Consider the following 23,539-nt stretch of genomic DNA (forward strand, 5'->3'; position numbering starts at 1 on the left):
ACCCGGCTACTGTGAAGATGCATCATTTCCGGGGTATGAATCAGATTTCCACAAACAGCTGTATGTGCTCATGTTCCTGGAAACTTGTGTGTTTCGTCCCTGGGATGGGACTGAACACTGATATAGGGTCAGCCAGGCAGATGACCACATCTCTTAGGGTTGGTGTTAAGTGCACCTGGAGCGGGGTACCTGAGGTGAAGGGTCAGGGCTTCTCTTTGAGGAGGCGATGTTTGACTTGATGGAGGCGGAAGAGCCAGCAACATAGGACAGCAAGTGCAAAGGCCCTGAGGCAGCACAGAACTTGAAGAATGCTATTCTTTTTCATTATCTTGTGGAGCTCCCTTCTAATCTTCCTCCCCTATAAGTGTGGATAGAACATGGAGAATAGATAGTTAATATCTCCTAAACCAACTCCCCTCAACAGCCTGGAATGCTGTGTTAAAGGGCCGAGGGCATTTGGACTCAGGGAAACGAGTGCTCGCTCTGCTCTGTTAGGAGTGTGGGCAGGCACACCATGCCAGGGTCGGGCATCCCCTCCCGAACTTGCATGTGTGACCACAAGGTCGAGGGTCCCTTCTGGCTTTCCACAAAGGACAGCATTTCTTGTGTGCTATGTGGCGGGGGTCCCACTTCAGATTTTTTTTTAACTCTACCTGTTTGAGCGTTAGTTTCACCATTTCTCCCCTCACCTTTTCACCAAAGCTGAATATCCAAATATGTGCTCAGCAAACTTGAAAAACATCTTCTGTTTTGTTTATTTGCTTGTCACCAGCCCTGGGAACTTTCAGTTGCCTCTGCCCCCGTAGAAGTTTGCTGGTCCTGCTCAGAGGCCATCCTCATGGCTCCACAGATAAGACACTCATTGCTGGAGGCCCTGGTCGTGAGCAGTGACTCACCTGCCCAGCCTGTGTGGAGCGGACGCCTGTGCAGGGCCCGCTGTCCTCAACGGCAGTTATCGCGGAGGATGCTTGTGAGATTAGCTTATTCTTTAAAATGTTCACAAATGTTTCAAAGTGACTTGTCGAGCCAAAGGTCGAGCCCCTTAAAGATAAAACTTCCTTTCAAATGAACCACAAGTTGTCCCCAGGTAGGATTGAGGTGAGAGGGGAGAAAAGACGTGGGGTGGGTTCTGTTACGTGTCAGATGGAGGAAGTCTGACACGTAACAGAAGGGCCACTTCCGCAGGGGATCAGTGAAGAGGGCTGATGGGGGTAGAGGCTCACAGCCAGGACCTTTTGAGCTGTTACAACCTAAGGGTCACGGAGCTGGTGTGTCTACGGTGCGGGTCAGGGTGGAGCCGCCTCTCAGGCTCCAGGGGAGATGGGCCAGTCCCCCTGCACTGCGGCTCACGTGGCTTCACTGCCAGCTTGAGTGACTGTCCAGACCAAGGTCCCCAAAGCCAGACCCCCTGTGACTAAGGCAAGAAACCCGAGTCCAACCGCTTTTCCTGGAAAACGTAATAACGGTCACGCTCCAGCTTCTACTCTCCTTTCTATAGTGTTATCGAGGCCACTACATTTGTAAAACCGCTTATTCTGACAGGCATGATGTCGGTCTCCCAAAACCAGCAGTCTTGAGACCAAGCACACCTAAAGCAACATGTGTGTGAGGGAGAGGGAGAAACGCCGTGGAGAGTGAGAATCACCAGGGGGCAGGGGCGCTGGACACAGTGGAAGCACCTGCCGTCTGCCTGGACCCCCTGCCCTGAGCTAGACTCTCCCCTCGCGCTGGGACCTGGGCACACGATCTAATGTGTGCAGCTCTGGTCCCAGCCGTGGAACCAGTGGCCCTCCCCTCTGATGTAGGAGCTAGTGACAGGAGGCGCGTGAAGACTCACGGCGTCAAGAAGCAGTTACTGAATCTGAGTGTGTCATTTTTTTCTCTCTTTCAGAAATTTTTGACCTAGAAACAAATGAACATGTACAGAAAGCCATAAACGACCGGCAGATGCCTAAAGTCGAATACAGGAAAATCGAGATTGACGATTACAGTAAGTGCTATGTTTTCTCCTTTAAACGGGAAAACCAGCATGTGCTCTGAAACAGCCTGACCATGATTGCCGGGTGGGGGGTTGCGGGGAGCACGGGCTGGAACTGCATCCTCACCAGCGAGGGGGACCGGGGCCGGGGGAAGTTCACGCTGAGCTGACTGCGCCCACAGCCAGGATGTTCACCTGGACACACGAAAAGACAGGAGCACGTAATTTCTCTCCTCCAGAGGCTGACAGTTTAGACAAGACCCCAGACGGAAACTCCCTCCTTGTTGGGGCAGAACAGGTCATGACACCATCCAGGAAACGTCTCCCCCTGGAAACTCCCTTTCTGTGCCATTGATGTTGTTACTGCTTCATCATCTTACCTCTAAATGTTGCTCGTGGGCTGAGGGGCGTCCTGGAAGCTGGAGAAACACAGCATGAGGGATTGGTGGTCGGTGCAACCTGAGACCATCCAGCGCTCTGCCTTGGCCTGTGTCCTTCCTCTTGAACTGTCCGTTCAGTCATTCAGTAAGCTTTTACGAGCACTTGCTCTGCAGCAGGCACCCCTAGGCCCCGAGGACCCCAGAGCAGTGGCTGGAATGGGGCTTGCATCTCCTGGAGGGAAGCAGGGTTCTCCTGGCCTCCTCACCTCTGCAGACAGTCCCCCGTCAGCCCAGCCCGGAGCTTTGCCGCCACCGGGCGTCTGCCCTTGGGAACCTCAGATGCACAATGCCCCAAACTCATCTCACCGTCCTTCCCCCAGCACTGTGTCCCCCTCCACGCTCGCCTCCTTTTGAGGATGACACCCTCCGGTTGTGTTGACTGGTTTCAGATAACTTAGATTTCAAACCTTGAAGTCGTCTTTGAGTCATCCATCCAGGTACCACTGCCCATCGTCTCTGAGGTTGGTGAATAGACTTCATCTCCTGAGCTAACTTAGAAGGTCGCCAGGGATCAATGGAAGAGAGTGCGGAGATTGACTAGTGATGCCTGAACTGCAGGCCTGGGGCGGGGGGCGGGTGGTAGCCCGAGCCTGTGTCTGCCGCCCCAGCCCATGTCTGGAAGCTCCTTGTCTGCCCTTTCCCTTCAGTGGGACAGCGGCTTGTCACTGGGGCTGGTGGGCCCTGGAGTATCACTCAGCACCCCTTGTTAGATTGGACCCAGCCACCTGACAGACCGTGAGCCCCTAAGGGCAGGAACCAAGGCTCAGCTTGTGGAACAAAATCAAACCCACCCAGACAGAGCATCCCGTAAAGCTGCGTCCTTCAGAGCAGAAAGGAATGGCCCAGGAGCTCGGGAGAGCGTGAGAATGGACTGGGGTCCTGTGAAGGTTCCCAGCAAGGTGGGACTTGAAGGGGTTCCTGGAGTCGCTTTCGGTTGGCGGAGAAGAGGGGAGAAGGAGGGAGAAGCGTCAGCGTGGTCGGTCGTGGGTGGGTCGGGAGGCTGGTGGAATTCCAGCCGCGGGGTTGTCCCAGGTGGCAGCCGACACGGGGGCCCTCACCCTCCAGCACCTTCATCCTGGTCCTATCGTTGGGCCACACGGAATCACACTATATTGGAACCTTTCTAAACATCGCTAGGGATACAGGTAGGGAGAGAGATTCACCTGCGACAGTCAGAAAAGTCGGAAAATAGGATGTGTTTCAACCCCTCTCCCCCGGGCCCACGGGTGCAGAGGCTTTCTCTTACAATGGCCCGTGTGCACTCACTCTGATGAGGGGCTGATGGAGGAAACAAGAAGGGAGGGCCTGAGGCGGGAGAAGAGATAGACTTAGGAGAAACATGAGTGGAGCCTGCAGTCATGCCCGGCGGGGACATCGCTGCCCGCAGGCCAGGGCCATCCCCACCGCCTCTCCGGGTCTGGGTTTCTCTCAACGTCCCTGAGACGCACGCAGGTCCCACAGGATGCACTCGGCTCTGGAATCGAGGGCAGTTCTGCGTGTCCAGGGGGCACAGCCCCAGGTGGCTGGGTTCAAGCCCGTCCAGTCCTGAGCCGGAGAGGAGCTGTCAGTCAGAAAGAGGGAGACAGAGGAACTGGGCCACCCACAGATGCCTGTCCTCAGGGCTTGGGGGAGCCACAGAACAGAAACGAGGGGCAGGAAGGACACAAGTCCAGGCCGAAAGTGGGCTCAGGAGACCTGCAGGAGTCGCGGCCCTAACACGATAAGGAAGAGCGGGGAGACCCGGGGAACCCAGCACGGGAGCCCGTGAGCTGTTTCACTGGGACAGAAACGGGCAACCCCGAGTCAGGCCTGAAACCCACTACCCACAGGCAGGAAGTAGAACCTCTGCTGCCCTGGGGCGTGCGCACTGGAGACACGGCTCCTGACCTGTTCATCTCAAGTCCCTGCCTCCTCCCTGCCGAGCTGCTTTCTGTAAGGAGAGCGACTCTGACCATACGGGGTGTCTTGTACAGACAGCCCCATCGCTGAGACTTCGTACTGCCAGGAAATGGGTCAGAGGAATGTCTGGGCTGCCCACGGGGATGGCATCAGTGACTGGTCCAAACTGCCATGCGGAACCTGGAGTCCAGTCACTCAGGACAGATCCAAGTTCATGAGAGCCCTCAAATTAACTGGATATTTATCTTCGTGCTTTCCTTTTATAAATAAGGAAGAACCAGAGGCAAGAAAACAAGATGACTTCCGATTGATAGTGGATGGAGGGATGCAGGGGAGGATGGATGGAAGGATAGGAGGGATGGAGGGAAGGATGGATGGATGGAGGGAAGGATGGATGGAGGGATGGACGGAGGGATGGAGGGGAGGACGGATGGAAGGATAGGAGGGTGGATGAGTGAGCAAGCAACCTCCACAGGTCTGGCCCCACCCCCTCTACCCTCGTCTCTACCTGCAGACCTCAGGCAGGCCCCGTAACGTGCAGGGCCCGAGCAAAATGAAAACGTGGGGCTCATTATGACAGCAGAGCTTCCAGTACAGCCAGGGCTCTTGCACAGGCCTGCCTGAGTGCACGGGTCACGCCCTGTAAGGCCAGTCAACCTCCACCATCAGACCTCAGCTTGCTGCCCGCCCCCGGCCCCCATCAGCAGGTTTTCTCCCATCTGTCACTTCCTACCACAGCCTTGGAGGCCAGGTCATGTTCCTTCGCAGGATCCTTTCTCAGCTCTAGCCCAGGGCCCTCCTCCATCCACTCTGCACACAGTGTTTCCCAAACCCCAGAGCACTAAGGGGTGCCTGCCATCCCTCGTCCAAAAATGCAGAAAAGGGTCTTTAGAAACAAATAGCCAACTCCCGGCCCCCCTTGCACATGAGGTTTCCTTCCAGGGTGAGGTTTTACTTGCGGGTAAACGGGGACGTAGATGCGAGGAGAGCAGGAACAGCTGTGTGCAGGGCCGGCGTTTGCTCATCGCCCCTTGGGGTCCCAGGACATCTGAACGATGTCGCCCCACGGACCTGTTTTTATTTTGTTATGCTTTGTTTTTCATTTAATGCTACTGGAGGCTAAGGCTTTCCTTAGAGAAGCATTCCAACTCCAGGAACACTCTCTGAATGTATTCAGCCGCTTGTGGCCAAAGCCTGCCCATGGGCTTATCAGTGGCAGAAAGCAGCCCAGACCATGTTTTATGGATATTTCAGTGATAAAGTCCAGGGTCCCTGGGCCATTGATCTAATTTGCAAGCCATTAACATTCAGCCAGAATCAGTAATGAGACCCTGGTCAGAGCAGGCTGCTAAGCCAACCCCCAGCCTGGGGTGTATCTACAGTAATTGTACTGAAAAAGCCACTAATTCCAATTTAATTGCTCATCTGGGCTGTAGTTAACATCAATAAACAATTTCTAACTTGGGCAGGAAGGTTTGTTTGGGGAAGAACAGAGAAAGCAGTGAGGGAAACGGCCCCCTCCCTCCCAGACTGGATCCTGGTTGCCAAGGACCAGATCCAAAGGACCTTGGCTGCAGGACCCACGGCTGCACCAGCTCCCTCCCGCTGGCTCCGCGGGCAGCCAGACCTGCCCAGTTCCCGCCTGCAAACGGGGAGGGGGGAGGCCCGCACAGCCCCGGGCTTTGCACAGAGGCTCCCCGCAGCTCTAGCCTCTCCCTCAGGGCCGCTGCCCCCTGCCTCGCCCCACCCCGCCCTCAGTCTCCGCCTGTCCCCACGTAACTACTTGTTGGGGCACTGCTGCCCGGCAGAGAGGTGCACGCTGCCCTGGGGGTTCATCCCCCCCCCCGCCCCCGCCCCCGCCTGGAATTTTGCTGTCAGCAAGCGCTCACAGTGGTCCAGGCTTTTCTGCTTTTCAACAGTTTCCTGTTTGCAAGATTGCAGTTAAGCTTCAGATGGAGAAACTAAGCCTCAAAGAGGTTGGGTGCTTTCCCCAAGTCCAAAGTGAGCCGGAGTCCCCCTGTCTGTCTAGGACCGGCCTTAACCCTGCAGGCTGCCCGTCTCCCAGGCCCCCGGGAGCACACCCCAGGGCGGGCACACCCAGCCAGCACCCATCCCGCCCCTCCCTTCCTGGCCCCTAACGTGCTGCCCTGTGTTCTGTTTCTGCCTAGACTTGCCCGTTCAGATCCTGAAGCCAGCGACCTTCACTGACACCGCCCACTACCCCTTGCTCCTGGTGGTGTAAGTATCCCAGGATGAAAACTCTCAAGAAGGTGGTAAGCGGGAGCCTGATATCCGTTGCAATCTAAACACTGGAAACAATTTAGCACGTTCTTCCTGTAACAACCACTGACCCCAGACATCAAAGGGAAGTGGGGCCCCAGTCGATTTCGGGGGATTTGCGACAGTGAGTGCAGGACTTGAGTCACATTCCGGGGGTCGTGCTTCGGTGGCTGGTCAGCGGCCCCAGGGACAGCAGGAAAGCTGGCGGGGAGCCCAACCTCACCGTGCAGGGCGGACGCACCCGAGGTCACCCCGGGCCCCGGGGCCCCCAGAAACAGAGGTGGGCCTGGCAGGGTCTCGCTGGGGCCAGCGGCTCCTCCAGTGCCACCAGGCGGTCTCAAACACCAGGCATTCGCCCACAGGATGATTTCAGATCTGCCTTGTGCTAATTAGCAAGCCTCTGGTTCAGATGTCGAGAATGACTTAAGAGCTTTCTAAGCAACCTCTGACAGTGTTGGGTCCTGATTAGGGCTCCCGTTCACTCAGGTGCGTGAGTGGCCATGGGACAGAGGAGACACTGAGCCTTGGGGCCTCTGGGGACGCAGCCCCGTATTCATGTGAAAGGGTCCAGGGGAGAGCAGAGGCCTGCACTGGGGCTCTTGAGGGACCACAGTGAAATCACCCACCCAGAGCCTGACTAACCCTGTGCTTCTTGCCTGGCGCCCGGCCTGGGGCCCAACCCTCAGGGACGAAGGCTGCATTGTGAGGACGCCTGGCCGCGACCCCCTGTGCTGCTGCAGCTTGCCACGAACCCGCTGTCCTCACTGTCTGGACTTTGCCAGCGACCACGTGCACACACACACACACCACACACTCACACCCACATACACATACACACCACACGAATGTACAAAACAACAGCGCACACACATATATACACACAGGCACAACACACACACACACTCACACATATATATACACATACACTCACACATATACACACACATACACACTCTCACACTCACACATACACACATACACACTCACATATACACACATACACACACTCACACATATACACACACACTCTCACACTCACATATACACACACTCACACTCACACATACACACATACACAGTCACTCACACATATACACACACACTCTCACACTAACACACACACTCTCACACTCACACATATATACACATACACCACACGAATGTACAAAACAGAACAGCACACACACTCTCACATATATACACACGCACACACACACACTCTCACACATATACACACACATACACTCACACATATACACACACATACACACTCTCACACTCACACGTATACACACATACACTCACTCACACACATACACACTCACACATACACTCTCACACTCACACATATACACACACTCACACATATACACACACATACACTCACACTAACTCACACTCACACATACATACACACACCACACGAATGTACAAAACAGCACACACACATATATACTCACACACTCACACATATACACACATACACACCACACGAATGTACAAAACACACACAAAAGCACACACATTCACACATATACACACGTGCACAACACACATACACACACTACACAAATATACACATCACACACACACGCTCACACACACGCACAAACCACATACCACATACACTAGTATACACAGCACATACACGACACACCAGTATACACAGCACATACACACACACACGACACACCAGTATACACAGCACAGACACCACACACCAGTATACACAGCACATACACCACACACGACACACCAGTATACACAGCACAGACACCACACACCAGTATACACAGCACATACACACACACACACACACACCAGTATACACAGCACAGACACACACACCGCACACCAGTATACACAGCACATACACACACACACACACACCAGTATACACAGCACATACACGACACACCAGTATACACAGCACAGACACACACACACACACACCAGTATACACAGCACAGACACACACACCGCACACCAGTACACACATACACACACCAGTATACACAGCACAGACACACACACCGCACACCAGTACACACATACACACACCAGTATACACAGCACAGACACACACACCGCACACCAGTACACACACACACACACACCAGTATACACAGCACATACACGACACACCAGTATACACAGCACAGACACACACACACGACACACCAGTATACACAGCACAGACACACACACACCGCACACCAGTATACACAGCACAGACACACACACCGCACACCAGTACACACATACACACACCCCTTGCCTGCACTCCTGTCCCGGCAGAAGGCTGGGATGACAGTGGTGTAGTAGCTGTGGCCTCCTTGGAGGGGCGGCCAGCCTCAGAAGGGGCGGTGCGTCTGTGGCCGGTTCTGAGCGCCCTGGGCCTGGCGCTGGCCGTCCCTCCTGCTTACCCTGTCCCCCCAAGAAGGAAAGTCACTTAGACGCTTCCCCACCCCCGTTAGTGCTAGTGAACGCTCCACAGTCGTGTCCCCATCTGCAAGGCCCGTCGGCAGCTCTGGCCGATTCCCGGGTGACAACACGCGCCGTGGGAGACTTGAGCTCACACGGCCGTGTCCCCAGGCGGGAAACAGGGAAGCCACGAGAACAAGGGAACCCACACCCGACCCAGCTAAGTGCTTGGGCGACACTCTGCGGGGGGCAGTGCACAGGCTGTCCCGCGGAGAGCGGACAGAAAGGCCGCCCAGGTCAGCCGCAGGCTCTGCTCCGGGGCGAACCCGAAAGGAGGGGGTTCCTTCAAACCAGGTGCCGCCAGAAGGAGCAACACATGATGGGGACCAAGGCGGCAGCCTGGGAAACTGAACCCAGGAAGGGCAGGCCGAGTCAGGCCGTGTGGGGTGGCAAACCAAGGGGGGACGTGGAAGGACTTTTCCAAGTTCCTCTCCCCGAGAACATGCCCCTCGGTGGCCTTGTGCTCGGGGTGGCCCTGGGAGCTCAGGTTCCCCATCGCCCTCCGGGTGTGCAGAGGTGTGGAGCCGGGCGTGGGGCCGGGGTCGCGGGCGCCCTCCGGGGAGGGCACAGCCAGCCCCTAGGGGAGCATCGTGGGACCTGATGTCGGCTGGGCCAGCCGCTGCTGCAAGCCACGTGCCAAGGCCTGTCCCGTCTTTCCAGGGATGGCGCCCCCGGGAGCCAGAGCGTGGCCGAGAAGTTTGAGGTGAGCTGGGAGACGGTGATGGTGAGCAGTCACGGGGCCGTGGTGGTCAAGTGCGACGGCCGCGGCAGCGGCTTCCAAGGGACCAAGCTGCTGCACGAGGTGAAGCGGAGGCTGGGCTCGCTGGAGGAGAAGGACCAGATGGAGGCTGTGAGGTGAGGACCCCCGGAGGCACCACTGGAACTGGGGGAGGTGGGGAGCGGGCGGCCGCAGCTCCTACCTGGGCTGCACCGTGGTCCTCTCCAGACGCGTGTTTCTTGTCAACACACATTTCACCTGCGATTTGCTCGTACTTACAAAGTCTTCGTGCAGTTCCGCAGTGAATTCCTGCTAGTAATCTTCTCCCAAAGACTTGTATCCTCGCTATCACATAGCTCGGTGGCCTGTCCGTTCCGCTGATTGAAACCGGGTGCAGAGACCGTGACGTGGGCGTGCTGTGGTTGTAGACCTTGGCCGCTGATCACGGGGGGAGAGCCGGGCTGGGGGCACGAGAGAGCGAGGACTGAGTGGGGCTGGAGCCACGCAGCGGGTCACCGCGTTCCTGAGGAAGGACCCCCTGCGCTTCCAGGCGGCAAGTCAGAACCCCCGCTCAGCCCCACTGACGGGCACGTTTTGTCCCTTGGTTTCTTCACATTTCTGTCACCGAGGCAGCAGGACTGATAGAGTGTCACCGAGACGGAAAGGGGCTTAGTGCAGGGGACCGATGCTCAAAGTTATTGATTGAATTTTATTGTTGCCCCGGAATAAGAGACATCAAGAACCTGTGCCCGACTAACTGGCCTGCAGGCGCATCTGTAGAAATAGAGTTTTCACAGTTTTACAGCACAGCGGACAGTAGGGCCAAACGTGACTTCACCCGGGAGATGCAGCCAGACCCACAGACTCCGGTGCTCGGAGGGACTAGAAGGGCATGTCGCACGATTGTCATCCTCATTGTGAATCGGGGTGCGCGATGTTGGACGCTGGGCGTCTGGAAAGGGCGGCATACAGCACCCAGATGAATAAGTGTTGACTGAAGGGCTGTAAGAAAGCTGGACACTGCATCCCATCTGTCACCATGACTGTATGCTCTGCAGGTTTAAAAGATTTCACTTTACTAACTTTTCAGAACATTTTCTCTCTTGTTTTTAAAAAGATTGATGGCACGTGGTGTGTACTCAGTAAATAATTTCTAAGTGGATGAAACCATGAGTGCATGAACGAATGGCCCACTCTGCTCAAGGGAGTCGTGAGCTGGTGAAGAGAGGCGACCCAATCAGACCGGCATGTGCTACAGGCAGAGAACAGGGTGGGAGAGATGGCTGAGGACCCAAGAGTCTGGGAAGGTGCGCCCGTCAGGATGCTTTTGCCTGGAAGTTAACAACAGCACAGACACATGCGCACACACACACACCCAATGTTAAACGTGCTTTAAAAACACGACACTGTATTGGCGCTGGAAGTCCAGGGGGACGTCAGGCCTCAGCTTGGTTGCTCAGGGACCCGACGGTGCCCCTGAAGGCCCGGCTCTCTCGTCTCTCCGCCCAGCCAAGCACATGGCCTTGTGCTGAGCCTCTTCTCCTCACGCTCACAGGACGGCTGCCAGAGCACTGCCAGCAGGTTGAACCACTTCCAGAAACCTCCAGGAAGGGAGGGAGGAGCCTCCCCAGGGGCCACCCAACAAACCTCTCCTTCTGTCTCCCTGCCAACTCCAGAACCCAGAAGCATCACCCAGGGGCAGTGGGGGCAACCCCCCGAGACCCGGTGGGCTGGGGACCGGTCCACCGCCCCGGGCAGAGGAAGGAAGGGTGGTGACAGCACAGCCGGGGAAGGAGAGGCAGCAGCGGCACGTGGGCCACAGGGAGCCCTCTGGAGAAGCACGTGGGCCCAGGTCAGGCTCGGGAGGGGCGTGGGACAAGGATGACCGCAGAGCCCCGTCCCTCGGAGCCCCCCTGTTTTCGTCCTTCCCCACCTGCTGCCCTGCTCTGACTCCTCCCAGGAAGCCCAGAGTCCTCGCGGGCCCCCCGAGGCCCTGGGGTAGGACGCGGCGTCCTTCAGACATCCTGCCAGCCTGGCTGGTGTGGCCGCCCCACTCTGAGCAGGGGACGAGAGGGCACAGGCTGTTTCACACTCACGGTGTTTCTAAAAATAAGGGATTGATCGGCCATCTGTTCAAAAACAGAACCTGTTCCAGAACAACAGTAAATAATGTCAGCTCTTAAGCCACTGAGGCTTCCAGGAACAGGAACACAAACCTTCGCAAGCCTTACAGCCATCAACAGCCACGCAGAGCTTCTCCGGAAGCTGACGCCCAAGTGTCTCAAGCCATGGAAAACTCTATGAAGCTTTATTTAGGATCTGGGTCTGTATTTTCATTAGAAAGAACTGGCCCAGTCTGTTCGGTTTAAGAGACCTTGAGACCAGCCCCCCACCCTAGCTCCCCAAAGCTCCCCACCCCCGGGCAGTTGTCCCAACTTCCTCCATCACCTGGAGGAAGTCCTGGAGCCCAGGGGGTCTCCCCCGACCACAGCTGCCAAGCATGTCCCTCCCAGGCCAGGCCGAGGGCCATGCGAACGGGTGGTCTGGGAGTGGAGGAGCACAGCCCTGCCTGGAGGGGCTTCTAGGGGGAGGTGGCTTTCTGCCAAGACCTCACCTCAAAGGGTAGCGGGGATTTGCCCATGGGAGTGCGAGTGCACATTCCACACAGACGAGATGCTGGGAGCAACGGTCCCGGTAACACAAAGGCGCATGAGGTCCAGGGCCCCCAGTAAGCCCAGTGTGGGCTGCGCTGGGGCCAGGTGACGCCTGGAGACGTGGGGTGGGCTGAGACCCTCCCACACCATCTTCCGGAGCCGCCGCCTGCCCTCCCAGCAGCAGAGGTCCCTCGGGAGTTTAGCAAGGAGGTGACAAGGCCACCTTTATTTTTCAGAACCGTGATGCTGGTAGCGGTGTAGCAGGTTTTATGGGTCAGAGTCCTGGCAGGAAACATTCAAATGGGGTGATTTAAGGAGAGAGAAATAACGTGCATGTCTTCAAAGGCATGGGCGGGGTTAGGAAGGTCCAGGGGATCGGTGGGGGTTCGCTGGGGCTGAGGTCGGGCAGGGGCGGCACCATGCCGCGGAGGAAGCATGTCTGCAGCGGGTCAGCGAGATCTGTAAGTGAATAGATACGGAGATGGACGTGGAGCTGGGCGGTGAGTTCTGTGTCCCTCACAGCGCTCTGCTGCCCCCGCAGAGGGCAGGACAAATGTGCTGACCACGTTCCTCCCGCTGGCCCCTCCTTGTTGCCCCACCGAGTCTCTAGCTGTGAGGCTCCCTGACTCTGAAGGTGCTGTGTGGTCCGCGACACCTGCGTCAGCGTGGGTCCCCAGGAAGCGGTGCCAACACACACTTAGACGTGCAGAAGGTGTGTTTGTGCACGATGCGGGGCCCAGAGCGCAGCAGGGGCTCTGACACGGGAAAGGACGGGACACAGAGAGCGGGCTTCCCGTGGCAGCTGGGCTTTGAGCGTCTCTGCCAAGCTGAGGCGGGCCTCGGAGGACCCCATGCCGGTCACTGGCGGGGACAGCTTGAGACGGTGTGGACCCGTGGAAGGTTGGAAGGTGCGAGCACTGCTGCTCCCAGGGTGTCAGCCCGCCTCCCCCAGACGCGCTCTGGAGGCTGGAGCCTCCCCCGTCCTCCCTCGGGGCCTCTGCGAACCCTGGCGTGGGGCAGAGCTCAGCGGCTGCTCCATCGAGAGGGACGCCGGGGTCTCGCCGTGCCGCAGAGCGTCCCAGTGATGGAACCTCCCACGCCTGCATCGGGCTCCTCCGTCTCGGGGCTCCACTGCTCACCCGGAAACAGCCGTCACGCAGGAACTGCCCGGCTGATGAGTGGAAATACAGCAACACGATAATAACAATATTTGATATTGGAAAAAACTATTTTCCTTGGGAGACTCCAGAGTACTTTACAAATGAGGATCATTACCAAGGCCTGTGGTTTTTAGATCAGGAAGTGAATCGCCAGGTAATTAAATGAAGGGGTTGCCGGAGACCAGAGGCTGCCTGCGAATGTGGAAGTAGGGCTGAGAATAAAAATCCGAAATATTTTATGAATTGGCACGGCGCCTGAGACCCCGGCCCCATGCCCTTTGAGGTTCATGTGGCTCACTCCATGCTCCGTGGTCTCCGCAGACTGCTACACGATCCCAGCAATTGTGGTCTGGACCTCAGGCCGTGGGGCAGAATCCTCATGGGACCAGGTTGACCATTTCACCAGACATTCCCAGACGCACGTCTGTGTATCAGGGATTTGGGTCATGAGAAGAGGATTCAGAAACTTGGAGAAACGTATTCAATGGTTCCACGTGTGTAGGCATGCCTGCCGTGCTTTGAAGGTCAACCTAGGCTGCGTGTGAGTGTGTGTGTGTGTGTGTGTGTGTGTGTGTGTGCACCTGCACACACCTCTAACTCCTAAGCCTGGAGACGTGACTTGAAGTCTGCCAGGCTATCCTGTGATACCTGCACAATGTTTTTATTTTGTTTTATTTTATTTATTTATTTTTTTTATTAATTTATTTACTTATGGCTGTGTTGGGTCTTCGTTTCTGTGCGAGGGCTTTCTCTAGTTGCGGCGAGCGGGGGACACTCTTCATTGCGGTGCACGGACCTCTCACTATCGCGGCCTCTCTTGTTGGAGCACAGGCTCCAGACGCGCAGGCTCAGTAGTTGTGGCTCACGGGCCTAGCTGCTCCGCGGCATGTGGGATCCTCCCAGACCAGGGCTCGAACCCGTGTCCCCTGCATTGGCAGGCAGATTCTCAACCACTGCGCCACCACGGAAGCCCTGCACAATGTTTTTAAAAAGCAAAAGTATTAAAGTGTTGTGTTAGTTTCCTAGGGCTGGAACGCCCAAATCAAGGTGTGGGCAGTGCTGCACTCTCTCTGACACCTGCGGGGGAGGACCCTGCCTCGCCTCTTCCAGCTCCCGGTGGTTGCTGGCAATCCTTGGCTTGTAGACGCGCCCCTCCAATCCTGCATCTTCGAGTGGCCGTGTCCTCCCTGGGTCTCTGTGTCTCTTCTCCTCTTACAAGGACACGAGTCACTCTAGTGTGACCTCACCTTAACTTACTAATTACATCTGCAGTGGACCCTGTTGACAAATACGGTCCCATACCGAGGTTTGAGGGATTAGAAATTCAACGTATTTTGCAGAATTCAACCCATAACAAAGGCTTAAATGATCCACACAAATTCCCTTGCCCTTCACCCAACCCCCCACCAGCCCTGCTTCGCGGAGACAACCACCCCCAGCCGCATGATCCCCTTCGTCAAGCGTCCATCTCCGCTCTTCTGAGCGCAGGTGTCATCACGTCGCGATTTCTCATCACAGGACTTCCTGTTGTCGCAGGTGAGGATTTAGCTGCTTTGTACCAGCATCTTCCCAGAACTGTTACACCAACTGCCTGGTTAGATCCACAGTCTGAGGCACAGGCTCACTACGTAAACAGTGCTGACCTCAGACCCCGGGGGTCTCTTCGTGCCCTGCTCTCCTTTACATCACTTGATATTTCCTGAAGTGTTGCTTTGTCTTTCATCTGGGTAACTTTCTGTGTATTGGTACCTGCTCACAATACTCCCAGTTGTTCCTGCGGGCCGCTCGGGCTCCTGTTCGTATTCTTCCCAGATGCTCACACGCACTGGTAATCTGTCAGCGCCAGCGTTCTTTTCTTGCGCTGGAGTCCCCTTCCTTCTGGTCCACGTGGACCACGTGTCTATAGGGTCACTTTTGAGGCCCTTTTCACAACTCTCCTGTGTTGGCTCCTTTGCACACACCCTGGGTCATGGGCCAAAGAGCAACAGATATATGTCTCCCTTTTTATTTACTTTTTCCTTCATATATCTAGAAAGCATCTCAAAATGTCTTTATTCTATTCCCACATTTGAAATTATTGTTTATCTAAATATAAAATCTACAAAGAAAATAATTTCTATCTAGAAGGCCCTGGAATCGTCCACCACGTGTTGCTGGTGAGAAAAACGATGTCATTCTATTTGCTGATCCTTGTAGATGGCCTGCTTCTTTCTCCTTTTCAGAAGATGGACGTCTTTAATCCTGGTATCCTGAAATTTCAGCCATTGGTATGGGACTTTTCAATCTGGGGAATAATTGTTCTTCAGTCTTGGAAAGTTTTTACTATAATGTGTTGATAATTTCTCTTTTCTCTGTTGTTTCTTTCTGGAACTTTTATTGTACTGTTTTGGTGCTTCCGGTTTATTTTCATCATACCTTTTCTCTCCTATATTCCAGCCTTTCTGTTGAATGTTTATTTTCAGGCATGACACTTCAAATTCCCTAGCCTTTTCTCTTCATCCAAGAGCATATTATTCTTGTCTGATTGGTTCAATATTTTTTGTCTTTCTAGATATATTAGGTCGAGTTTCTTCTGTTCACTGAATTATCTCTGTTCCCTCTGGATTCCTGAATTTTTCTGGGTTTTTGTTGTTGTTGTTGTTTGGGTATTGGTTTGGACTCTCTCATCTGGAAGATTCTTTGCATTTCTGATGAAACCTGGCTGCCTCTTCATTCATAAGAGAGGTACTAACCGGGGTGCCAGTTCTGTGTGCAGATTGTGAGCTGTTGGCAGGTGGGCTTTACCGAGGGTGGTGGAGGGCGTCCAGCTCTTCATTGGAGAGACCCACACCCCTTGATATGGTGTGTATCCTCTCCAGGGGCGGTCAGCTTCTCCAGCCTGGGCATTCCATTCCCGAGTACCTGCATCTGGGAGAGGCCGAGGGAGGCCCATGTAGAATGCAGACTCGCAGTTGGCTTGCTTGTTGCAATCCTGCACCTCACCCCGCACTGAGCCTGGTGTCCCAGCGTCTGGAGCCTGTTCTCTTTCTCCCCAGAAAGTTTCAGTGACGTGTCTGAAGGTCCCACAGCCCCTTAGTAGCTGAGCAGGAATTGGACACAAGATACCCTGACTCTGAGAGTGGAAGCTTCTGACAATAAGGCCTGTGAGTTAGCCTTTGTCCCTAAGACTTGGCACTGAGGCTTACAGATGACACATGCTCAAGGAATGGATGGGAAAGGGGTGGGGGGAGGAGGACGAGGAGGAGGGGAAGGTAGTAGGGCCAGTTTTCTTGCTCTCACTAGTATTCTGAAATGGAATCAAACAGATCAATCCACAGAATGAACATGCATGAATCATCAATTTTCCACAAATACTCTGGGGAAACTCGTTATATTAAAATAAACAGTAATACACAGTTGGCCCTCGTTATCCTTGGGGACCGGTTCCAGGACCCACGTGGGTACCACAGTCCTCAGATGCCCAAGCCCCTTCTGTAAAACGGTGGAGCATATGCACATAACCATCACACATCCTCCTGGGTACTTAAGATACACACATCTCTCAATCCCTTATAATGCCCCCTACGTGTAGATGCTATGTAGACAGTTGTAAGTACAATGTAAATGCTGTGTAAATAGTTACCAAGGTGCGGCAAATTCAAGTTTTGCTTTTTGGAATTTTCTGGATTTTTTTTTCAATATTTTCAGTACGCAGTTGGTTGGATCTGTGGGTGTGGAACCTGTGGATACGGAGGGCCAACTGTAATAAAAGTACAAAAGTCACCTGAATTTGTATCATCGTGAAAAGTCAGGACAATTGCTGCTCCGCGCTGGACCCTCCCTCTCGCCCCTCCCACCCCCAGGAACGGGGTCCGTTTGCTTCCAACATCATAGTAGAAGCACTGCTCCAATCATGAAGGGCAGGCCGGGTCCCAGGACGTGGGCGTCCTTGGAGAGTTGGCTGGAGAAGGATAGGGCACTCTCAGGGCCCAGGACCCGGAGGTTTATTACAGTCCCCCAGGCTGAGAAGGGCGGTCAGAGGGGATGGGGTAGCTCCAGACAGCAGACGCAAGAAAATAATCACCGGGCAATACCCAGACTGGGGTGACAGGAAGCTGGGGGAAGGAGGCTTCGCGGTGGTGACAGATGGAGAAAGGCAGCAGGAAGACTCAGAAAGAAGCCAGTTACTGGCCAGCAGGTGGCAGGACTCCTGCTGCCGAGTGAGGGTCCAGAACCCAGAAAGATTCCAGCCACTTTGGGGGGGAAACAAGGGACCACGAGGAGAGCAGTGAGATGCGGGCAGGGACAAGGCAGGACCGGGCAGCGCCAGCCTGGGCGCCGAGCTGGCGGCATCCAAGGCAGAGCTCAAGGCAGGAGTGATTCTGCCACCAAACAGGTCCAAGACAGGGACCCCTCCCAGGAGTTGGGGACAGAGGACTCTGCAGGTGAAGGGGGACCCAGTGCCCTGACTCAAAGCCGACTAGCACCCGGAGAGCCTTTTCTCCCTGCTGATCCCGGAGGACCCTCCCAGAGCCTGGTGGCTGGGAGTCACGTGGTCCAAGTGAGGGAGACGGGGACCCAGGCGGGCCTGCGAGTCTCCAGAACAGCCTCTGCTGCTTCGCGTTCCCGGTTCTCAACCAGCAAGCTTTACTCGCCTGGCCGCCCCACAGTGATGGCAGGGGCGCTTTGAGCTTTGCGTGTGGGCATACGGCTCACTAAAAAAGTAAAAGCAATCACCAATGATATTAGAATTCCAATATTTCCTTTGATTAAAGTAGGGGTTTTCATCCTTGAAATGGTTGGAAAACACGGCTCTAGACCCCAAGGTTGCACGACTCAGCCGTGGCGTGCACTAACTCCCCCGTCTCCTTGACCTTGCAGGTTGATGCTGAAGGAGCAGTACATTGACAAGACGCGCGTGGCCGTGTTTGGGAAGGTGAGGTTGCTGGCCCCTGTTTGCACACCCTCTGCTCAGGCCCTGACCTGCACCACCCCCAGGCCTGACCCTGATTCACTGGGAACATCTCTGCTCTGGCCGCCTGCGAGCCTTTTTTTTTTTTAGCATCTTTATTGGAGTATAATTGCTTTACAATGGTGTGTTAGTTTCTGCTGTATAACAAAGTGAATCAGCTATACGTATACGTATATCCCCATATCTCTTCCCTCTTGCGTCTCCCTCCCACCCTTCCTATCCCACTCCTCTAGGTGGTCACAAAGCACCGAGCTGGTCTCCCTGTGCTATGCGGCTGCTTCCCACTAGCTATCTATTCTACATTTAGTAGTGTGTATATGTCCATGCCACTCTCTCACTTCGTCCTAGCTTACCCTTCCCCCTCCCCGTGTCCTCAGGTCCGTTCTGTACGGCTGCGTCTTTATTCCTGTCCTGCCCCTAGGTTCTTCAGAACCTTTTTTTTTTAAGATTCCATATATATGTGTTAGCATACGGTATTTGTTTTTCTCTTTCTGACTTACTTCACTCTGCATGACAGACTCCAGGTCCATCCACCTCACTGCAAACAACTCAAGATGTTCAGTGATTCCAGCACAGGGAGCCCTCATCTGAGCAGCTCATGTATCAATGTTTTTTTCACACTGTCTGGAAGGAAAGGGAAAAAGAAGCCAGATCCTTGTGGGAGCGCTCTCTGAGGCTCCTGATTACTTTTCAGGCGAGCCTGCCGTGGTTCTCGGGGTGGTGCCCCAGGAGAGAAGGGGAGGCAGGAGTCTTTATTTCTGTAGGTCTTTCTGTGCAGCAGCCGCGTTGATTTAGCAGGTTCACTTACGTGGTAGGGAGGGGTGGGGAGGTTCGTGCCCTGAACTGTCAAACCAGAGACGCTTCCAGGGGTGGCCCACGTCCGAGGGCTGTAGCCGGGTGTGGTGGGGCTGTGGCTGGGAGTTGGGTCCCTGGAGGACCACCTCCTATCGCCCTGGCCCCCTCCCCCGTTGCTAGGTGGCCTGGACCCGCGGGCTCTTGGTCTCAAGGCAGGAGCACAGAGAGATAGACACAGACCCGTCTTCCCTCTGAGAGAACAGGCCCTGCAGAGGGGCCTCGCAGTGACCCCGTGGCAGGTGGAGGTCTGAACAGGTAACCGGAGAGATACCTGTTACGTCATCACCTCTGAGCCCAGGGTTTCGAGGGAGCTGCGTGCATCTGAGACGAGGCATCGCCCTGTGGAGGTCCCAGCACACGTGCTGTGTATCCCACACCCGCACGGGAGGTGCAGCAGCAAAGGGAGGGCCCAGGGGACGGATCAGAGCCTGGACGCCGAGTCCTAGGGCTCATTCTGTGCTGGCGGAGGCCACTCCTGGCCTGCGAGGATCAGAGCCGGTTGGATCACTTACAGCGTAACTTGGGGCGTCAGCTCTTACCTCCCGTCCCCATGGGAAAGTTACTGCCCCACACACTGACCACGGCTCAGGGCAGGGCGCCCGGGCCCAGGTCGGCCTCTGTCCAGTCTCGGCTCTTCCCCAGACATGCCCTCTGCTCCTGGGAGCTTGGCCTCCCTCCTCTGGCTGCTTGCCACGTGGGCACCTGAACATGGCCCCAGCGCCTGGACCTTTCAAAGGTCCCTGTGGACGCAGACGCAGGAGTCAGGGAGCGGTGAAGAGGCTTTCTGCACAAGTGGGAGGTTCAGCTGCCGGGGCGTCGTGTGCTGTGTGGACGGGGGCCCACACGCCCTTCAGAACGCGGCCCGCAGCCCCGTCCCTGAGACAGGCCGAGGCTGTGTGTGGTACTCTTTGCTGGTCGCCGCCCTTATCCACTCTGCCTGATGGGTCCCCGCCTCTTTGAATGGCGCCTCAGATACAGGGTGGTGGACTCTGTGATTGCATCCGCTCCGAGGCAGTAAGCCATCGATTCCTTTAGCTGACGGGCATTCGGCAGTTTCAGGTTCACAGCACGCTTGAGAGAATTCCCCCTGCCCCCCCAGCATGCACGGGCTCCCCCACCATCAAACCCCACCATTCGGTACCTTTGTTACGGTTGACAAACCTACACTGACACATCATCACCACCCAGAACCCAGAGTTTACATCGGGGATCCCTCTTGAGGTTGTACCTTCTGTGGGTTTGGACAGATGTGTGATGGCGTGTCTCCATCATTACGGGGTCGCACAGAGCAGTCTCCCTGCCCTGAAGATCCTCTGAGCTCCACCTCTTCACCCTTCTCTCCCCTCCCCCAGCAGCCACTCCTCTTTTTACCGTCGCCACGGCTGTGCCTTTTCCGGAGTGTCACAGAGTCAGAATCACACAGTGTGGAGCCTTCCCAGATGGCTTCTCTCACGTAGCATTTAAGGTTCCTCCAGATCTTCCCATAGCATCGTAGCTCATCTCTTTTCAGCACCAGATAGTCCACTGCCTGGACGCACCACAGGTCATCCACTCGCCTGCTGAAGGGCATCTTGGTTGCTTCCTAGTTTCGACAATTACAAACAAAGCTGCTGTGGTCATCCATGTGCAGGTTTTTGTGTGGATATAAGTTTTCAGCTTCTTAGAGTAAATACCAAGGAGTGCAGTCACAGGATCATATGGTGAGGGGATATTTAGATTTGTAAGAAACCACCAAACTGTCTCCATAGTGTTTGTACCATGTTGCATTCCCACCAGCAACGGATGAGAGTTCCTGTTGCTCTACATCCTCACCAGCGTTTGATGTTGTCAGTCAACATATTTTAAAAAACAAACTGCAGAATGACTGGTAAGGCTTGGAGATTCCATTGACCATGAATATTATTTGCCAGAAACCAAAAAGACTCTTATTGTCATTAAGATATTCCTGTTCTACTGAAGGAGCACTATTATAATATAACAAACTTAAATACATTGATCAAAAACAGTTAATTCTACAGTGAGTTTGGCATGGCATGGACATGACAGACAGTCTCCATCAGGTATGTGGGTTCTACACACGCCACCCTCTCACCTCAGCACACGCACTCACACACGCCCACACCTTTGACAGTCCCCGTGCCACACCCTGGTTCTCTGGGCCTTCGCTCCTCTCCCCGCCCACCTTTGCTCAGCAGGACATCACATCTGCGCCCCCTTCCCTTTGGGTCTTGCAGGAAACAGGCGCATCTGGACCAGCCAGCACCCACGGCAGATACGGTGTAATGCTTTACTCTCTCTGGAAGGCTCACGTTGAAATTGGGGTCTTTCATGTCAGCCCCAAATAAGGGCAGTACAGGAAAGGAAGGACTGACCCACGTACACGACACGTGCGGACATCTGTCCCGAGCAGATCCCTGAGCTGAGCATCATGGCGACCGGTGCTGGAGCCCTTTGAGATTGGCTCCTCATGGGCCCGCCCTCAGAATCACAGAAAACGGGCTGGCTCTGCCTGTAGGCAAGGGCGAGGCAGCAGGGAGCGCTGTGTCAGACGCTTGACAGGCGTCCCACGCTACACCCCGCACTCGGTCCCCAGTCACCCTCCTCAGTCCCCACCACTTTTCATCCTCGTGTCACTCGAACACGAGGCCCAGGAGGGGGTACTTGCCTCACGTTATATTGAGTTGGAAAGGCGTTTGCTTTCATCTTCTTACCTCCCTTATAATTTTTCAATGTTAATTTTTTAAAAAAAAACAAACTACGACAGTGGTTGCTTGAGCCACTGACCTCTTTGTCTGAGGCTGTTCTCATGGGTGAGTTATTGACTTTGCCCCTCTCTCTGTCTTCCGCTTATTCCCAGGATTACGGTGGGTACCTGAGCGCTTACATCCTGCCAGCGAAGGGCGAGAATCAAGGCCCGGTTTTCACGTGCGGCTCTGCGCTCTCCCCGATAACAGACTTCAAGCTCTACGGTAGGGGTCCCGGACGGGCGCTGGTCCCAGCCAGCCTCCCTCCCTCGGCACCCAGTCCGATAACCCGCCGGGTGGCGAGGCCCGCGGTGGAACCTCACAGACAGGGCCTGGGGGCGGGGGGAGAGGGGTGCACGCCACTTGCTCGGGAAGTGGTCAACCCACCGCCGCCCCTCGGTCGCGTTCCCGACACAAGAGCCCAGGAGCCAGAACGCGCCCAGCACCTCTGCTCGTGCGTGCAGTGATGGGGGTGGCGTGAGCGGAAGGGAAGGGGACTCCGGGCCGCCCCCACCGCTCCTCTCTGACCCCGAGTGCGGCGGGGGCCCTGCGCTGGGTCTCTGTCCGGCGCGGGGTGTCTGGGGGCGGGTGAAGGGCTGGGGGAGCTGCTGCCCAGGGGCCTGGGTGGCTCTGGCCCGCCCTCCGCCCGCCTCCTCCCCGGCACCTGCCAGCTCCTTTCTGCGGCCGGACTCCCGGTGTGGCGGGCAGACCCCGCCTGCAGCTGCCCGGACGTGGCTCTGTGGGCACTGCTGGGGGTCCTCCCTCCGGTCAGCCAGCCTCTTTTCTCTGAACGTGAAGGGCTTTGTGACGTCACCCTGTTTTTGAATGTCGGCGAGGTCCTCTCTGTGGGCTCTGGGCGCTGGCATTCGGGTCAGGGCGGCAGGGAGCCTCGGCCGTCGGCCCCAACTGCCGGCACCGAGCCAGGCTGACGGGGAATCCGGGGGCTCCTGGTCGCTGGTGTGCGGAGCCCTGCTGGGGACCTGACGTCCCTTCGGGGCAGAGGAACCAGCATCGCTCTGTGGCCGCACCCTCCCGCGCCCCAGCTCGGCACCCGTGGACCCCGCGGAGCCGTCCAGGGGCACCGGCGCGTCTGCAGCTCACTGGCTCTGGCAGCCGAAAGGCTCACCGCAGATGTGCTGATTTTTGCAAGTGCTCAATGCACATTCCAACTCAAAATCCTACAGGAACTCCCCTAATTCCAAATTTTAATAATTTAAAATTATTGTCCCATGGGAATCCGTGTAACATATTCTCTATTTTTCAAATTCAGTGAGACTTTCTCGGGGTTTTTAATCAAGCTATTTCAAATCTGCCTGAGTTGAGTGCACACAAATGCGCCCAACCCCGCGCCTTGATGTGTCACTGTGCCTGGGACA

At 55.6% G+C, this 23,539-nt stretch overlaps 1 protein-coding gene across 6 annotated transcripts in view; it reads left to right on the top strand.

The window, feature by feature from the left end:
* Positions 1-23,539, top strand: part of DPP6 (dipeptidyl peptidase like 6) — a 1,033,290-nt gene that overhangs the window by 1,004,327 nt on the left and 5,424 nt on the right. For all 6 annotated transcript variants that reach the window (XM_082398944.1, XM_082398943.1, XM_082398945.1 and 3 more), the window contains exons 18-22: positions 1,892-1,990; positions 6,486-6,555; positions 9,742-9,936; positions 18,474-18,528; positions 22,277-22,388. In XM_082398944.1, coding sequence (XP_082255070.1) covers positions 1,892-1,990; positions 6,486-6,555; positions 9,742-9,936; positions 18,474-18,528; positions 22,277-22,388 — 531 coding nt within the window. The remainder of the gene's footprint in view (positions 1-1,891; positions 1,991-6,485; positions 6,556-9,741; positions 9,937-18,473; positions 18,529-22,276; positions 22,389-23,539) is intronic.

Source organism: Balaenoptera borealis, assembly GCF_965194805.1.
Source record: "Balaenoptera borealis genome assembly, chromosome: 7".
Taxonomy (NCBI): Eukaryota; Metazoa; Chordata; class Mammalia; order Artiodactyla; family Balaenopteridae; genus Balaenoptera; species Balaenoptera borealis.